At 33.6% G+C, this 17,098-nt stretch overlaps 1 protein-coding gene across 6 annotated transcripts in view; it reads right to left on the reverse strand.

Annotated features, from left to right (window-relative positions):
* The window catches only part of ARID4A (AT-rich interaction domain 4A), a 58,643-nt gene that overhangs the window by 33,286 nt on the left and 8,259 nt on the right, over positions 1-17,098 (reverse strand). For 5 of the 6 annotated variants that reach the window (XM_019923431.2, XM_073800424.1, XM_073800423.1 and 2 more), the window contains 6 exons: positions 10,513-10,592; positions 10,329-10,423; positions 8,950-9,082; positions 5,655-5,734; positions 3,949-4,025; positions 3,396-3,562 (listed from right to left, as the gene is read on the reverse strand). In XM_019923431.2, the coding sequence (XP_019778990.1) occupies positions 3,396-3,562; positions 3,949-4,025; positions 5,655-5,734; positions 8,950-9,082; positions 10,329-10,423; positions 10,513-10,592 (632 nt within the window). Of the gene's footprint in view, positions 1-3,395; positions 3,563-3,948; positions 4,026-5,654; positions 5,735-6,383; positions 6,506-8,949; positions 9,083-10,328; positions 10,424-10,512; positions 10,593-14,994; positions 15,086-17,098 lie in introns of all 6 variants that reach the window. The other variant, XM_019923452.2, reaches the window with a different exon arrangement.

A 17,098-nucleotide genomic window follows, 5' to 3' on the forward strand; every position in this document is an offset into this window, starting at 1 on the left:
TAAATATGAAATTAGAGGAGATTTTTGAAAGGGCCCAACATATAAGCCTACCTATAGCAAACCAAAAGGATAAAAGAACTAAGACTAGTCAAATTCCCACCTGATATTCAGTCTTCTAAACATTCACCTATTTATTTTACCCTAGACAACTCTCCTACATTCATCCAAAGTGAATATAAGTCAGGAGTAAATGAATACCTGACATCATTGTTTATGTTTACATGAACTTTTCAATCAATTTCAAAGCTCAAAAGGAAATTCAGTAATATCTTTTCTAATATAAAAATGTCCTAACAAAAGACATTTAAGTAATACCCACAAAAATATTCTCCAGAACCTTTTTCAATATAATTATCAATGACTTAAAATGTAGAGTCATCAATATAGGTAGGACCTACTTCCTGTCAGACTCTCAAGTCTCTTCCTACCCAGTAATAGTATGAAATATATTTTTTGTACTCAAATCCTGAACTACCAATGCTTAGGAATTCAAAATAATATTAAGTATAAAAGATGCTACTCCACAGTAAGTCTCAAATCTCCTGATCAAGGCTATGTTAGGGTACTCAAAGTATCAAATATAAAAACAATGTGCACTGCCCATTAGTACTGCAGAAGTATCTAACACTTGTATGATTCTACTGCATAAAATTTACAAACACCAAATGGCTGGCTGAAGTATTGTTACAGTGGTTTACAGAATATTATAAAAGATCTTTTTGATCATTGTCAAGCAACATTAAATCCTCATGGAAAGCATAGCATAATTACATTTTGGGAAGAATATGATCTGTAATGTAAATATAACAGCTTAGCCTCACTTATATAGTAAAGGCCTGTAATGACTAAGCCAGGTAGGCCCTGGCTTATCAGATTTTAATTCATTTTATACCATATCCATTTTTTTCCTTTGCTAAATATAGATTAAACTGCTTTTCAGTTTTACAATATATCAAATTTTAAAAAATTACTGTCCAAGACAGGTTAGAATGATTCAGCATCTAAATCTTAAATCCAAGAGCAAGAAATGCAGCTGATTTTTTTTTTTCTAAAGCAACCCAATCTCACTAAAGAAAATCTACTTGTACAGCCAGAGAAAAAGAGGAAATTAGTTTCTATTAGGTAATTCAATGAAGTATATGCATGAAAATGAATATCTGAAAAATAGTTTTAAATAATCATATAATCAATGACTACATTTTGCGATTGTGCTTTTCTTTCTTTAGTAGATGAAAAGCATCTTGGTTCACTTAATTTTAACAGTTCATAATTTAAGTAATACATTTTAAGAAGATACTATCCTTACAAAGGTCCTTACCTTTTTAAATTTCTTTACTTACTACCTGCAAACAATAGGTAACAGAGCTTGCCTCTGCTCTTCATTCTTTTTTACTAACATTTACTCACAGCTTAAACAAAACATTATGACTTTTACAAAATTAATAGCTATAATAAGACCACTATTTACTACTTACTATTTTACAGCCATACTCTCTACCCTTACTACTCAGCCTTTTTAACCCTCTTTGTTTAAAATTTCAGGTTTTTTGGGGGGGTGGGGATCAGGGAAAATGCATTTTGAAAGGGATACAAATCAAAAGTATTAGCAAAAATAAAGAGACTATGTATTTCAGTATTTGGCAATATAAGATCCTAACTTCAATGTTTCAATGTTAATTCAAAAAAAAAAAAAAAAGCAAAACCAGACTCCAACAGTTCACACCCTGAAAATGTGGCCTATTTACCCTGAAAACATATAATCTATAAATAAATACAGATAAAATACAAAAATCACATTTAATATTTAGACTTTAAATCCCAAAATTTTTCCAAACTGTCATTTTCATTTCAAACTCTATCTTATGTTTCAGAAAAATAGCCTTCATCCTCTGATATTCTAAAAATAGACTCCTACTGTCTCTTTTACATGAAACAATTACGCTTGGTTACGAGTCCTACCATATCAGCCAAATCATCAATACCTAAAATTCTTATTTAACCTCATTTCTGGCAATCAAAATGGTAATATATAAAAAAAATCTTACCTATATGCTGCATTTTCTTTCACATGTAAAATGGTTAGATTCCCCTTCTACTTAATCAGTACAGTATCTGAACATTTTTCAGTCTGACTTGCAATATTTGCTTTTCCTCTTAGGGCATAGCATCCGCAGGGTTATACAGCACTACTTACATTCTCTTCCACATAAAAATCAGACATTACATGAAAGGAAAAGAAAGACAGCCCATTTCAAAGCATCTGGCAAACCTCCATTGGCAACCCGCCAAGCCTCTGCAAAACCTTCCTGTCTTTCCGAGCATGCTCACTTAAAACCAACAGCCCGTTACTATGGCAACTCTGTAGGCAGCCTGTAAGTATGAACCGCCATTCTGATTTCAGAGTGCAAAAAGCCAAATACTGCAGGGGAAGTAAAAGGGAAGAAACACCCTATGCCCTATATCACATACAAGTACACTCATTTTGTTTCAAAAATTCTTATTTGTGTATGTAAAACAGAAACAAACATCCCACATTTTCCAAGCAAATATTTTTCATGCTCAAATAGGTCTTTTTCAGTAAACTCATTCTCTTTGTCTGCCCTGAAGCCCCTTTACCTCATAACAACCAAAACTATACTGGACAGTTTATCCCACTTGACAAAACACTGCTGAAAAAATAGACAGCAATATTCATGAAAGCAATTATGTGGTACTTCATGAATGATTTCCTACAATTACATATACATTCTTAACAACACAGTGATATTACAAAGAAAACCATTAGCACCTATAAAATACAATCTAAATCTTTTCTATGATTTATCCAACTGCCAAATGAAATATTCTTCCATTTAGATAGGATTTTTTTAATCCTCATTATCCTTGAGATACTGTGAAATGTCTGAAAGAGGTGAAATTTCAAAGTTAAGACAGACCAGACCCGTGTTCAAATCCCTGCTCTCCACATTTGAGCTGTGTCATCTTTGGAAAGTTATTTAATCTTTCTGACCCTCACTTTTCTCTCTAAAGTAGAATAATAACAGTTACTCCATCTGGAAATAATTTAAATGAGTTAACACATGTAATATACCTAAAAGTTACATTTCCTTCCTCCTTGGTTATTTGGAAAAGATGTTATTAAAAAAAAAAGTCTGCACTTGCTGCTCATTTAACCTGAAAAGTTCTTCTTTGTAATCTCTTACCCACTAAAAATTAGTTCTGATTTGCCCACTAAGCTAAAAGCCAGAAAGCTCCCCCTTCCCCAAATAAAGCTGAGCTAGAAAAAGACAGCAACAAATAATATAAAGAATCTAAACACAGGGAAAATATATGAAGGTATTATTTTTAGAGTATTGAAATGTTTTCATATGTTACAAACATGAAATTTCACCTACCATCTCTTCTTCTTCCTTTTTGGCCTCCTTTTCCTTCTCTTCATCATTTTCTTCAGCTGGGCCAACTTCATCATCACTACTGGATGACTCAAGGATTTCACTTATATCCATTTTCCAATTATCAGGAACAACTCTAGTTTTTAAGAAGATGCTTGCTTTCTGCAGCCCTAAAAATAAAAATGTACTTCAGCAGTTGTTATGGAATTAGCACCACAGAATAATACAAAGCCATGACATTCAGAGTCAGAAGATCTGGATTCAAATTCAGCTGTCATTTCTAAAATGATACAGTAAATTTGAACATATAAGTTATAATATTATATTAATGTTTATTTTTCTCTAGGGAATACTGTCAGAAATGTTAGTGATAAAACATACAAAGAATTAAGGTCAAATACTTTATCTAGATATTAAAAAAAGGCATTAAAGAAGAGTGGATACCAACTCTAAACAGTTAAAATGGCACCAGAAAATATTCAGTCTTGCTTTTGCCACTAAATTTGCCATTTAGAGTCACATCATGAAATAATGAATTGATTCATCCTTATTTTACCTGGTTTAGCAGAGAGCTCAGATTCAGGTAGACTGAGAATGTCTACTTCCTTGATATCCTTTCTTGCTATAGAATAACTAATTATAGAGAAAAATAAATAGGAGGGAAACCATTACTAAATAAGAATTATCACTTAAAGAGTCATGTTAACACACAGAAAATATAAATTTCAAAATCAAAATTATTTTACTTATAAATTGTTTTAAAAAGACCATGTATATCCTAATCCTTAATAAAGGGCAAGAGGTAATATAGGCAAAGTTAATATCTTAATTCTAAAGATTCACATACTCAAAGCACACTAATTTGAGAGCCTCACATTTGTAATATTTCAATTTATGCAACCGTCTTACCTACAATATGGGGTAGTTTATTTATATCAGCATGGTATTTTCCTTATAGTGTCTATTTTGATCTTTCATATTTCTCAAATTTACTATTCAATTCAGCATGAAAAATTTAATAGATGGTAACATTAAAATACTTTTATCATTGTAAGATATATTATGGTATCAAATTTTTCACAGAGAATCACAACTCAATGAATACATAATTTTACATTTTTTGGAAACAAAGCAAAGTTGAAGTGAAGGAAGGTTTCTAAAACTCTGACCTTTTTTTAAATTAATTTTTATTGGAGTTCAAAATCTGACATTTAATCAGAAAAAAAGTCAAAATAATTATTCTAGTAATATAAATTCTATTAAAAGTAAATTTCATGTTTTATAATATGAAATAGTACACATAATAAAAATAAAGAATTCTTACAATTAGGGCTTCCCTGATGGCTCAGTGGTCAAAAATCTGCCTGCCAATGCAGGGGACACAGGTTCCAGCCCTGGTCCGGGAAGATCCCACATGCCGTGGAGCAATTAAGCCCATGCGCCACAACAACTGAGGCTGGTCTCTACAGCCCGTAAACCACAACTGCTGGAAGTCTGCACGCCTAGAGCTCTTGCTCCACAACAAAAGAAGCAACCGCAATGAGAAGCCCGAGCACCGCAAAGAAGAGTAGCCCCTGCTCGCCACAACTAGCGAAAGCCCGCACGCAGCAATGAAGACCCAACGCAGCCAAAAATAAATAAATAAAATAAATTAAAAAAAGAATTCTTACAATTAAACAGAAAATCAATACTATGCTTTATTTTAAAACTTTTTAAATATTATTCTCAAATACTGTTGTTCAGTTTTTATATAAAAATTTTAGGGATTTCCCTGGTGGTGCAGTGGTTAAGAATCTGCCTGCCAATGCAGGGGACACGGGTTCGAGCCCTGGTCAGGGAAGATCCCACATGCCACGGAGCAACTAAGCCCATGCGCCACAGCAACTGAGCCTGCACTCTAGAGCCCGCGAGCCACAGCTACTGAGCCCACGTGCTGCAACTACTGAAGCCTGTGTGCCTAAAGACTGTGCTCCGCAACGAGAGAAGCCACCGCGATGAGAAGCCCGCGCACCACAATGATGAGTAGCCCCCACTCGCCGCAACTGGAGAAAGCCCGCACACAGCAACTGAAGACCCAAGGCAGCCAAAAATAAAATAAATTTATTAAAAAAAACTTTTTTTTAAATAACCTACATTACAAAGAAGTCAAAACATATTAGGTAACAACTTCTCAGTTCATGAAATGATTAAATTTTAAAAAATAAAGTCTTAATTTCCATTTTTTTCTCCCAATGTAACACTATTAAGTGATTCATTACTCACAATTTAGAATCGATAAATGACCGAATTAAACATTGGTCTTTTTTCACTGTGATATCATCATTACAACTGGGAGATACTACCTGAAATATAAAATAAAAGCACATTGATTACTACTTTCCCTACTCAAAGAAAGAATATATTTTTTAAAATAACAATTCTGGATCCCCTAACTTCTTGAAATGATTATATTTGACAAGAAATACGTTCATTGTCAACAGCTTCCATACCATAATAAATTTACTTACAAAAGATTGCCTTATAATTTTTCTTTAGCATATTGGCTTTCTAGATATTTAATATACACAGTCATTAGATAATAAAGTGAATAATTAATGAAATATAAACCATAATGTGACCACTTTAAAAATATTAGGATTTATTCTAAGCCAAATAATAACAACTCATTTACTGTCCAAAAAACAAAATGTATGATCTATGATGAAGACATGCCATATTATTATTTTTTTTAAATGCACTTAAATCAGGATCAATTTTGAAATCTGGCTATTTGGTTAAAATAAGCACCTAAGTTCCCATTCTTACCAAGGCATGTACAATTTTTAGTATTTAAACAAGTCAGAGAAAATCTGAATGAAGAACTTTTAAATTTCTTAACTTTTAAAAATAACAAATGTCTTAACATTTGTAACTAACCAATCTCTGTATATTCTTTATAGAATTTAATATTTAAAAAACATTAAAGACTACTAATAAATTGCTGAACTGTACCTGCTCAACATTAGCCCCTCTGTGGTAATCGAGCACCAACCACAGAACTTTAGGCAATGATGGAAATGTTCTCTGTCGGCACTGACCAATATAGCAGCAATGAATCACATGGGGCTGAGCACCTGAAATGTGGCCAGTTCAACTGAGAGACTGAATTTTTAATTCTATTTAATATTAATTAAGTTACAATTTAAACTTAAATAGCCACACATGGCTCATGACTATCATATTAAACAGTGTTATGTCCAGACAATCAAAAATTCTTGGCAGTTGTATCAGCTGTTTTAACATCAGATGGTATTAAATGTTTTTTTGTTTGTTAGGTGCTGGTAATTACTAGACTAATAATATAGTTGTGTCTGCCCTCAAGGAGCTAACACTGAAATGGAAGGGTAAATACAAAAAGATATACAAAAAAAACATAACAAAGGCTAAGTACAGTGATACCAACTAGGCATAAGATAAAATATCAATAAAAACACCTAGGAGGAAGATTTAACCAGACCTGGGAAGGGAAAATGTGTGGCAGCAAAGGCTAAAGGTAAGTCTTAAAGGATGAGTAGACAGAACCCAAGGCTTAATTACCTCACCTGTGAACCATTCTAATGGCCTCCAAATTGATTCCTATCACCTCCACTCCTTTCAACAACAATCCATCCACCATACCACTGCGTCATTAACATTCCTAAATATGCAGCTCAAATAATGTCACTCTTCTGCAAAATTCTATGCAGAACTATGTCCAGATTCTTTAGATGAAATTTTAAAGACCCTTCTGTCCTCAATCCAAATTATTTCCCAGTCTTCTTTCCTATTATGCCCCTATTCACATCTAATATTTAGCCAAAATGAATTCCCAGAGCAAATAGTTTCATGAACAAACCCCCTTCTTTCCTATTACTTATTCTGTTTCTTCTAAGAAAGTTCTCTAGTGAAGCTCTGCTAACTAACTTTAAATCCTTCAAGGCTCAGCTCAAAAGCTTCATGAAGGCTTTTTATTTTTTTTCTTTTTGGATTTCCTTCAATAAATGCAAGGTCTCAGGACAAGAAGTCCTAATATTGAATGTATACTATTCTATATTACAGTTACTTGGATTATTCTCTGCAGTACACTAAAATCATCAAATGTAAGATTGAGTCTTACATTGACTCTTACTCATCTTTCATTTTATTACCTGGGAAATGATAAACCTGTTGAGTAAATAAAGGTTTTTTTTTTTTAATCTCTTGACAAATTATGACCTGAGTATTCTGAATCCAAACCCATTTACTTGTTGGCCTATACAACTGAAAGGTTGAAAGGATTTTCAGACTTTTCCTATGTGAAGTAAATCTACTACACAGGAATTGAGTAATGTATTTACATGCACATAGAAACCTAAAAAAAAAAAAAAAGGCCTCAGTTCTTTAAAGGAGGCTAACCTAATTTGGGAGGTATTTTGTGCCAAAATTATTATTAGAGATATAAGTGATATCAAAACTCAGAGAAGAAGGGGCATACTTATGTTAAAGTGGTTAGGGGAGAATCTGCAGGAAAGGTAGGACCTGAGCTGAGCCTTAAGACATATTTAAGAGAGGAGTAGGAAGAAGAGAAAAGGGAGATAGGTATTACCAAGTACTATTGATTCCTCTTGTGAAGTAATTCTCTTCCCCATACCTTCTCATTCCTTTCCCAAGTAAGCAAAGGTTAGTTTTCTCTACCAACCTACCCAAGATTTGCCATTTCTAAAGCTTAGGTATACCCTTCCTTTCCCTAAAACTCTTTGTCCTATTCCAGTGTCTGCACCAAAAGTTTTTTAAATTACTGTATAATATTTAACTACTACACAGTCTTTGAGATGTGTATAGTAAACTCCTTGAGGGCAATGTGTTATGTCTCATACCTCTTTCTTTTCTTAAGGAGCTTAGAGCAAAGCTGAAGTCACTGCAAATCCTTAGTAAATACTAATTGATTTAAGGGGTAAAGGACTGGAGGAGTGAAGTGTCTTACACAGGGAGCAGTTAAGAAACAGCCTAAGTAGACAGCTTACACTGAAAATGAGAAACAAACTAAAAGCTAAGGATGACCACAGATACCCATCTAAAAATGCAGAATTGATTCACTAGGCAGAGTCAGTGCCGGTTTTTTTTTTTTTTTTTTTTTTTGAGAATGGGACTATCATGATTAAATCAATGTTTTAAAATTTCTCTATAAAAGTTACTTCTAGAAAATAAGTCTGAATTTAGTAAAGAAAGCATTCAGGCATCAAGTTAAGAGAAGCTGGTGGTAGGTACTATACATCAGGTGAAAAAGGTGATGGGAACAGAGTAAACACAGACCACTGGACACATTTTGAAGGAAAAACTGAAAGATCTCAATAAATACTTGGTTACAGAGAATTAAAGAAAGGAAATAACAAAAGAAGACAGTGAAGAATGTGGGACCTGAGTAGGACTGCTCAATTTTGCAATAAAGTCCAAACTAAATTTGTGTAACACTCTCAAAATATTTTAAATGCTTTCTTAAAATCCATGTTAAACAAATACTTTAAATGGTTAATTAACTCTGCAAAGAAACCATACTTACCAAAGCAGGATACCATTCACTCTTCTCAGATGTAGATACCACACTTACAACTTTTCCTAATAATTCATCATTGAGACGTCGCTTATCTTCATCTTCCTCTTCAGTACTTTCGTCTTCTTTTTCATCTTCGTTACTAAAAGTTAGAATAACTTTATCATAATCTTAACATCAACCATTTTTGATACAGTCATTACCCCAGGGTAGTAGCCTCTTCATTCAAGTCGGAATTGAAGAAATGGATACTTCCCTAGCCCTAAAGGGGTAGTCCTGCGCTGTCCATGGTAACTCTGAGTCCACTTCACTAGATCAGTGAGGACCTGGACTTAGACTCTCATGCCAACCACTGGCTGGGACAGAAAACCTATATCACCAGGAAGTATTCACTGTGCCAAATACAGTTTAAGAGATTGCCCTTCCACTTTTTATGTATGCCAGGTTCCAGATAATATAACTCTAATTCTCCAACAGGTTAGGACAAGATCTCACCAAACACATCAGGAGGTTTATTTAGATAACCTATCTGGATAACTAAACAATCAGACAAGGCCACAATGAGGAAAAATCTACAAAACAATTGGCCTGTACTCTTCAAAAATGTCACTGTCATGAAAAGACAAAAAAAGGCTGAGGAACTTTTCTAGATTAAAGGAGACTTAAGAACCACGTAAACTAAATGCAATGCATGATCTTGGATTGAATCCTGGAATCAGGCGATGGTATAAAGGCTATTATTGGGACAACTGGCAAAATCTGAAACATGTATTATATATTGTCAGATAATAGCATTCTATCAATGTTATCTATTCTGAATTTGATAACCATACTTCGATTATATAAGAGAATGTCCCTGTTCTTACATAAACTATTTAGGGTAAGAAGTCATGATGCTTGCAACTTCCTCTTAAATGGTTCAGCCAGTTAAAATTATTATTAAATAAAAAATAATTATAATATATGTATATAAAGACAGGAAATGATAAAGCAAATGTGTCAAAAAGTTTTAATAATTTAGTGAATCTGGATGATGAGTATATGAAAGTTTATTGTATTATTCTTACAATTTTTAAACTTGAAATGTTTTTGAAATAAGAAGGCTAAGAAAACACATATACGCACATAACATAGCAAAATAATCCTATCAATTAAGGAATTTGGCAAAGTAACTCAAAACAAAAATAGCCGTTTTTAAAAAGGGGTTGAGATCATTATTCCTATTACTTTGTCCAAGAATTAAGAACAAAGTCTACTCAGGGTAAAATGTCTAAAACAAGGATACAAGATGCTGTGGAAAGGCCACCCAAACAAATTTCACCACCGTAGAAAAACCACTTATTTAATGTCGTGATAATTGTAATGTTACTGTACATGAAAACACTCACACAGGCAGAGAGGACCTCCTTCCTCTGTTCGTCTTCTTTGCAATTACTGGAGTTCCAAAATGCTCTGGATTTGTTAATGGAAGCTGGTCAAGAGTCTGGATAAGAAACAGACAAATTAAATCACTTTTTGCTTCTACATTAGTAGCTGTTGTTCAATTTTAAAAGTCCATCCATGTTACCCTACCTCACTCTCAGCAAAATGTCTCTCTCCTTTTAAGCATAGTGAGGTACGTCTCAATGTTCTCTCATCACCATCATCAAACACTGCAATAGGCAGAAAATATCAGAGAATTTATGCACACTTATTGCTATTTACCTGGAGCTTAAGAACCATTGTTAGTTACGCTTCAAAACCTTTTAAAATTTACACACATTTTTCATTCTATAGATACCAAACAAACACAGGTTAAGGGCTGCCCCAAACTGCTTAAGTGTCTCCATTCACTTTTTCAATCTCTATCACTACAGAACGACCTTCTTAAACCATGAGCAACCTAGTCAAAGCACAGATATTAAATTACCTTTAATTTTAGAAGAACGAGCAAAAACCTGGTTTAAAAAAAAGAAGTAGGGGTTTCCCTGGTGCGCAGTGGTTGGGAGTCCGCCTGCTGATGCAGGGGGCGCGGGTTCGTGACCTGGTCCAGAAGATCCCACATGCCGCGGAGCGGCTGGGCCCGTGAGCCATGGCCGCTGAGCCTGCGCGTCCGGAGCCTGTGCTCCGCAACGGGGGAGGCCACAGCGGTAAGAGGCCCGCGTACAGAAAAAAAAAAAAGAAGTATTATGGGTTTTTTCGCAACAGTTATCAATGGAGTATCTCTAATGTCCAGAAACTGCCTGACTGCTCGTAATGCTGTTGGTTCATTCTACTGCTTCTACTTATTTGCATGATAACCTAATACAACAGAAGTACTGGCTGCCAAATTCTAAAGTCATAAGATTCAACTTGTTTCTTTTGCTAGAGGAGGATGCAAGAAGTTTAGAAATAAAAGTTTAAACACCAGAAAGAGAATTTTTTTAATTCTAAAAAATAAGTCATAATTGCACAGAAGCTTTCTCAAGTTTTTATTTCTACTACATTTAAAAGAAATACTACTTGGAAACTATGTGTAAATATTTCAAGAAAATGGGGGCAAGGAATTTAACAATTTACCACCAATGCTCTTCATATATCTAGCCATATATATTATTTTGATAATTTTATAGGGTTTTTTTTTAACATCTTTATTGAGGCATAATTGCTTTACAATGGTGTGTTAGTTTCTGCTTTATAACAAAGTGAATCAGTTATACATATACATATGTTCCCATATCTCTTCCCTCTTGCGTCTCCCTCTCTCCTGCCCTCCCTAAGGTTTAATTTTCTAGAAAGGTACTCTGATTTTACCATCTAATATTCACAAAGAAAATTTTTTCAGAAGATACCTGATGCCCAGCATTTTGAAAAAATAAAATACAAGAAGACAGAATCCTTACCTCTGATACTTAAAATGCATATACACATCAACAAATGTTTATATATATTATGGAAAAAGCACATACACAGGAAAGCATACATAAACAAAAGTGATTATTAAGATTTAATCCTAATTTTTATAATTCTACATGTTTTCCAATTTTTTAATATTTTTCCAATTTAACAGAATATATTAATGTTAAGAAAGGAAAATTCTACATTATCTTGATTTAATATCTTAAAATCTTTACCTTGTTACCTATATAATTACAATCCTGAATTTTTTTTAAAGGGCTGCTTTATTAGCAAAAACTTTGCCTTTGAATCATAAACTTTTTTCACGGTAGAAACTTAACTATGTAAGAGTACTCAACTTCTTCAATATTTATCCACCTCAGTCAGTTCCTTCTCTTAGACTAAAGACACCTAGTTTAGGTTCTCTTACATGCAGGAGACAATGAAGAGAATATTAAAAGCTCCTGGTGCACATATTTAAAGAACCATAATAATTCCGCAAAATCATCTGTGTTATACACTGTCAATGATGCAGAAATTAATGACCACCTGCAGACACAATGACAGGATGAAACACAACATCCTCCAACAATTACATCACCAATCTACACTTGATTAACACTGCTTTAAACATTTGTATCACAATTATGATTTATATGGTGTCATCGAGTCTGATAAACCACTGCTCTTTGAAAAATTCAAAATCATGAAATTATCATACCAAACTTAAAATAATTTTTCATGTTATTATTAATGTCCATAAGTATGCTAAAGAATAAAACTTAAAAGTTCCAATTTTCCTTAATGCCTACAATAGCAAAGACGGTGACACTGGACACGCACATATACACTATATACACCACATTTAAGTGGTAGAGATGTGAGGAAGGAAAATGAGACTATAAGACAAATCACTAATATCAAATTTACACAACAAAATCTTTTCCACAAGGTTTTATTATTAATCAATGGCAGCCCCAAATCAAAATGCTCTGATGAGAAATTTCAACAATTTAACATTCTGAGTTCTTGTTTTTCTAAAATATTCACCTTGAAAATATATCAGATTTTTGAAGGAAAAAATTAATCTCACTTCAACACAATTTTACCATGGTTAGAAATAAGGTAAGGACCAAAGTCAATTGTGGTACAAATAAGCGTTTTACATTTTTTCACAGGAACCGAACCCCTTCCAACTTCAAGTGAACAAAGAGAAACAGAATTTTCTCTGTTTCCTTAAAAAATATTTTTAAGAATTTTTTTTAATTCATAAAACTATACAAAGGTATGTATTTGAGTACTTTATACAAGTTTGTTGAGCCATATAACTTCTCAAGATTTTCTGAAAGACAAACAGAAAACTTGACAACATAGTGGACCTATTTAATCATGACATCCCTGATTATCAAAATCATTAAGAAGTTCCACCTAGGGCTTCCCTGGTGGCGCAGTGGTTAAGAATCCGCCTGCCAGTGCAGGGGACACTGAATTGAGCCCTGGGCTGGGAAGATCCCGCATGCCGCGCAGCAACTAAGCCCACGCGCCACAACTACTGAGCTTGTGCTCTAGAGCCCACAAGCCACAACTACTGAAACCCGCGCACCTAGAGCCCGTGCTCCACAACAAGAGAAGCCACCACAATGAGAAGCCCGCACACTGCAAGGAAGACCCAACGCAGCCAAAAATAAATAAATAAATAAATAAAATAAATTGATTAAAAAAAGTTTCCTCGGGCTTCCCTGGTGGCGCAGTGTGAGTCCGCCTGCCAATGCAGGGGACACGGGTTCGTGCCCCAGTTCGGGAAGATCCCACATGCCGCGGAGCGGCTAGGCCCGTGAGCCATGGCCGCTGAGCCTGCGCGTCCCGAGCCTGTGCTCTGCAATGGGAGAGGCCACAACAGTGAGAGGCCCGCATAACGCAAGAAAAAAAAAAGTTTCCTCTAGGGAATTCCCTGGCAGTCCAGTGGTTAGGACTCTGCACTCTAACTGTCAAGAGCCTAGGTTCAACCCCAGGTTAGGGAACTAAGATCTCACACGCCATGCGGTGCGGCCAAAAACAAAAAGTTTCCTCTATAACTTCCATGTTAGAAATATCATCTTAAAGAACACATAATTTGAAGGCATTGAACACTGACTCTAGCATTTTGATAAGAGTGAAATAATTAACTGGTGTGTGTATAGTATATTAAGCTTATTTTTGGTTCAAGGTGTATACTACAGCACGCCAAGAGAAAAAAAGTCAGAGTATAAGGGTTTAGTAATTATAAGATATGAAATGTCTTATACTTGCCAAAAATGGCATTTGAATAGATCATTCACTGAGTGCAAGAGAGCAGATACTACAAAAGTTGTATCTCTGTTAGTATATTACACAAAAATTCTAAAACCTAATTTGAGGACAATGACAAAGCTAAGACTCTCTCTATAACATTAATCGTACTAGACAAAATAATGCTAATGGAAACAAAGACTGACCCTAAACTGTTAGAATTCAAAGAAACAAAAGTAAAAGGGATCTAATCTAACTACTAAATACAAAAGATTTACCTGTTATCATAGCACTGTTAGATGCTGGAGAATAATAAGATAATAACAACAGTAAATTAACTTTATCTATCCAAAGATATAATTGGCTATTACTTATTAAGCTTCTACTATGCCCTAATCCTCACAGCAGACTCTACAGGGTCGGAATCACTATCTTCCTTTTATAGATAAAGAAATTGAGAATTAGAAGGTTCATCTATGAGCTACAATTTAGTTAAGGGGGGATCAAAATGAATTAACAAACAGGTAAGAAACAGAGGCATAAAATGAACATTGGGAAGAGAGTTTAAGAATTCTAACTTGATAAACAACAAGGTCCTACTGTATAGAACAGGGAACTATATTCAATATCCTGTGATAAACCATAATAGAAAAGAATATTAAAAAGAATGTATACATATGTCTAACTGAATCACTTTGCTATACAGCAGAAATTAACACAACACTGTAAATCAACTATATTTCAATAATAAAAATTAATTTTTTTAAAACCCTCAAACTTCATCTTGTTAATAAACAAAAAACAGACAAAAAAAAGAATTCTGACTTGGTGAAAATAAGTATTATTGTTATATCTGCTTATATCGGTAACAATTAACAAAACATTTCACGTGATACAGTAAAAACTTTAAAATTAAAAATATATGCATACCCTAGGTAAAACCAATAGTTCTGTTGCTCATAAAATCATCTGTGATAACTATAGAAGCCCCTCAGCAGCTAAGATCAAAAACTTCAGGAATCTGGAAATTTAAGAAATTAACATTCAAATGTATAATTATGTTAACAAAATATCATGAGATGTTAAGTCTTACAGAAGGCTATTTAAACAATGGGTTAAAGCCTATCACAGGACTAAATAGATTTGTTACTTAGTACTTTTTTTCTTAATGAATGATTTTCTAGTCAGGGGAATAACCATTTGGCTTTGAAAACATTTTGTGGTTGATTCTGGTTATAACAACATTTGTCATAAGCAGTTCTAATCAAATTAAAAGCCTTATAAGCCTACAGTACATTCTACAAAAGTCAGTCCATTCACCAGGTTAATGTAACCCTCCTCTACTCCTTTAACTTAGAATTTCCATGAGATCTGATCAAACTGATGTGCAAAATAATAAGAAGGTATGAAAAAAATCCAGAAACTTAAAAAGCATTTGTCACAATATATCAATGATCGAAAATATTTTAGTGTTAAACTTGATATATGATGTGTTTATGTACATTTATATATAAATTATTTAAATTAAAAGCAACTTTCTCCTTTACATTTTTCTTATTTTTCAAATACCATGTGTTATTTTTATATTCTAACAAAGCAAAAGAAAAACAGTTTTAGAATGTCTTACTGACAGTTATATTTGTCAGGAATTAAAGGCAACATTCAAGTGGAGATATGAATTCTAATCCCAATTTTGGTATCTTCTGAATGGCTGGACAGATAACAATATACTTCCATACATTACAGATTCCTTATCTTTAATGCAAGCAAAAGAACTGCCAAATGAATAAGCTACTAGGAAGCATTGTTTTATGATAGGAAGGGGAAATATTTCAAAGTCTCAAAAAACATAAAAATCCATGAACTGGTGCTATTTGTTGTTCAACACTGGAGGGCAAGGTATTATTAGATTTTTTTTAATTAAGTTATATTAGATCCATAATCTTTTTCAAAATTGATCATTCAGCTATAATATGAAAAATTAATACCTATATTATATAAGGAGTTAATAACAGTTTCTCAGATAACTTTTGATCACTGATAATTATAACTCCTATTTAATCCAAATCAGCAGTATGGTATCCCCTTTTGTTTCATTTTTAAGAGCCTGACATAATTTCAAGTTCTTTTAAAATCAAAAAACATCAAGACCATTAACAATACTTTGAATACTTTCTGATTCTACCTATATAACACTTTGCTAGGAATTAGAAATCAAGAAAAAATCCAGAAAAGAGCAATTAAGTCGTCACTCAATTAAAGAAAATTATAGAAAGTTCGTGACCTGTGAGAGATCACACATTTTATTTTGCCATCTTTTAATAAGGATCATTCTTTATGTGGCCTACATCCTTCAACACCTAAACATTCTTTATAGCAGAGTGCTATAAAGAGAATAAGAGAATATACTTAATTCTCTTAATACTTACGAGAATAGTGCCTCTTAATACTTAATACTCTTAATACTTAAGAGAATAGTGCCTCTTAACATCTTAAAATTTTTTGGTCACTGTCTCTCATTACACAGATGCAAAAATTTTAAGTATTTTGGATTCTTCTCCCCTAATTGGTCTCTGTTTCTACAAATGTGGTCTGTTTTTCTAAGTGTGTACTAACTGCATTAGATTCAGCCAATGTGCTTATAAAACAGATTCTTGGGTTGCCATCCCAGACCAACTAAATTAGAGAGATTTGGGGTCCTCAAATCCTTTTTTTTTCAAATGAGCACCAAGTGATTCTTATGTACATTAATGCTTAATATATGAACCATATGCAATTAAGATTCTAAGCTCTTTGAGAACAAGAATTATACAATTTCTTCTGTTATTGTCTATCAAAGAAAATCACCACAAAGAATGCTAAGTAGCAACTAGTTTTCATCAATACTAAAGTGCCATTCAGGTAAAGGACAGAGATTGCTATTCATAAATGAAGGATTATTCTGGGGTGCAGAAAATCCAAAATGTGAAAACCTGAAAAGTATTGCTGCTGCAGAAGTGTAAGCATTACATCAGGAAAACTTCACAAGTATTGT

This window comes from Tursiops truncatus, chromosome 2 (genome assembly GCF_011762595.2).
Source record: "Tursiops truncatus isolate mTurTru1 chromosome 2, mTurTru1.mat.Y, whole genome shotgun sequence".
Taxonomy (NCBI): Eukaryota; Metazoa; Chordata; class Mammalia; order Artiodactyla; family Delphinidae; genus Tursiops; species Tursiops truncatus.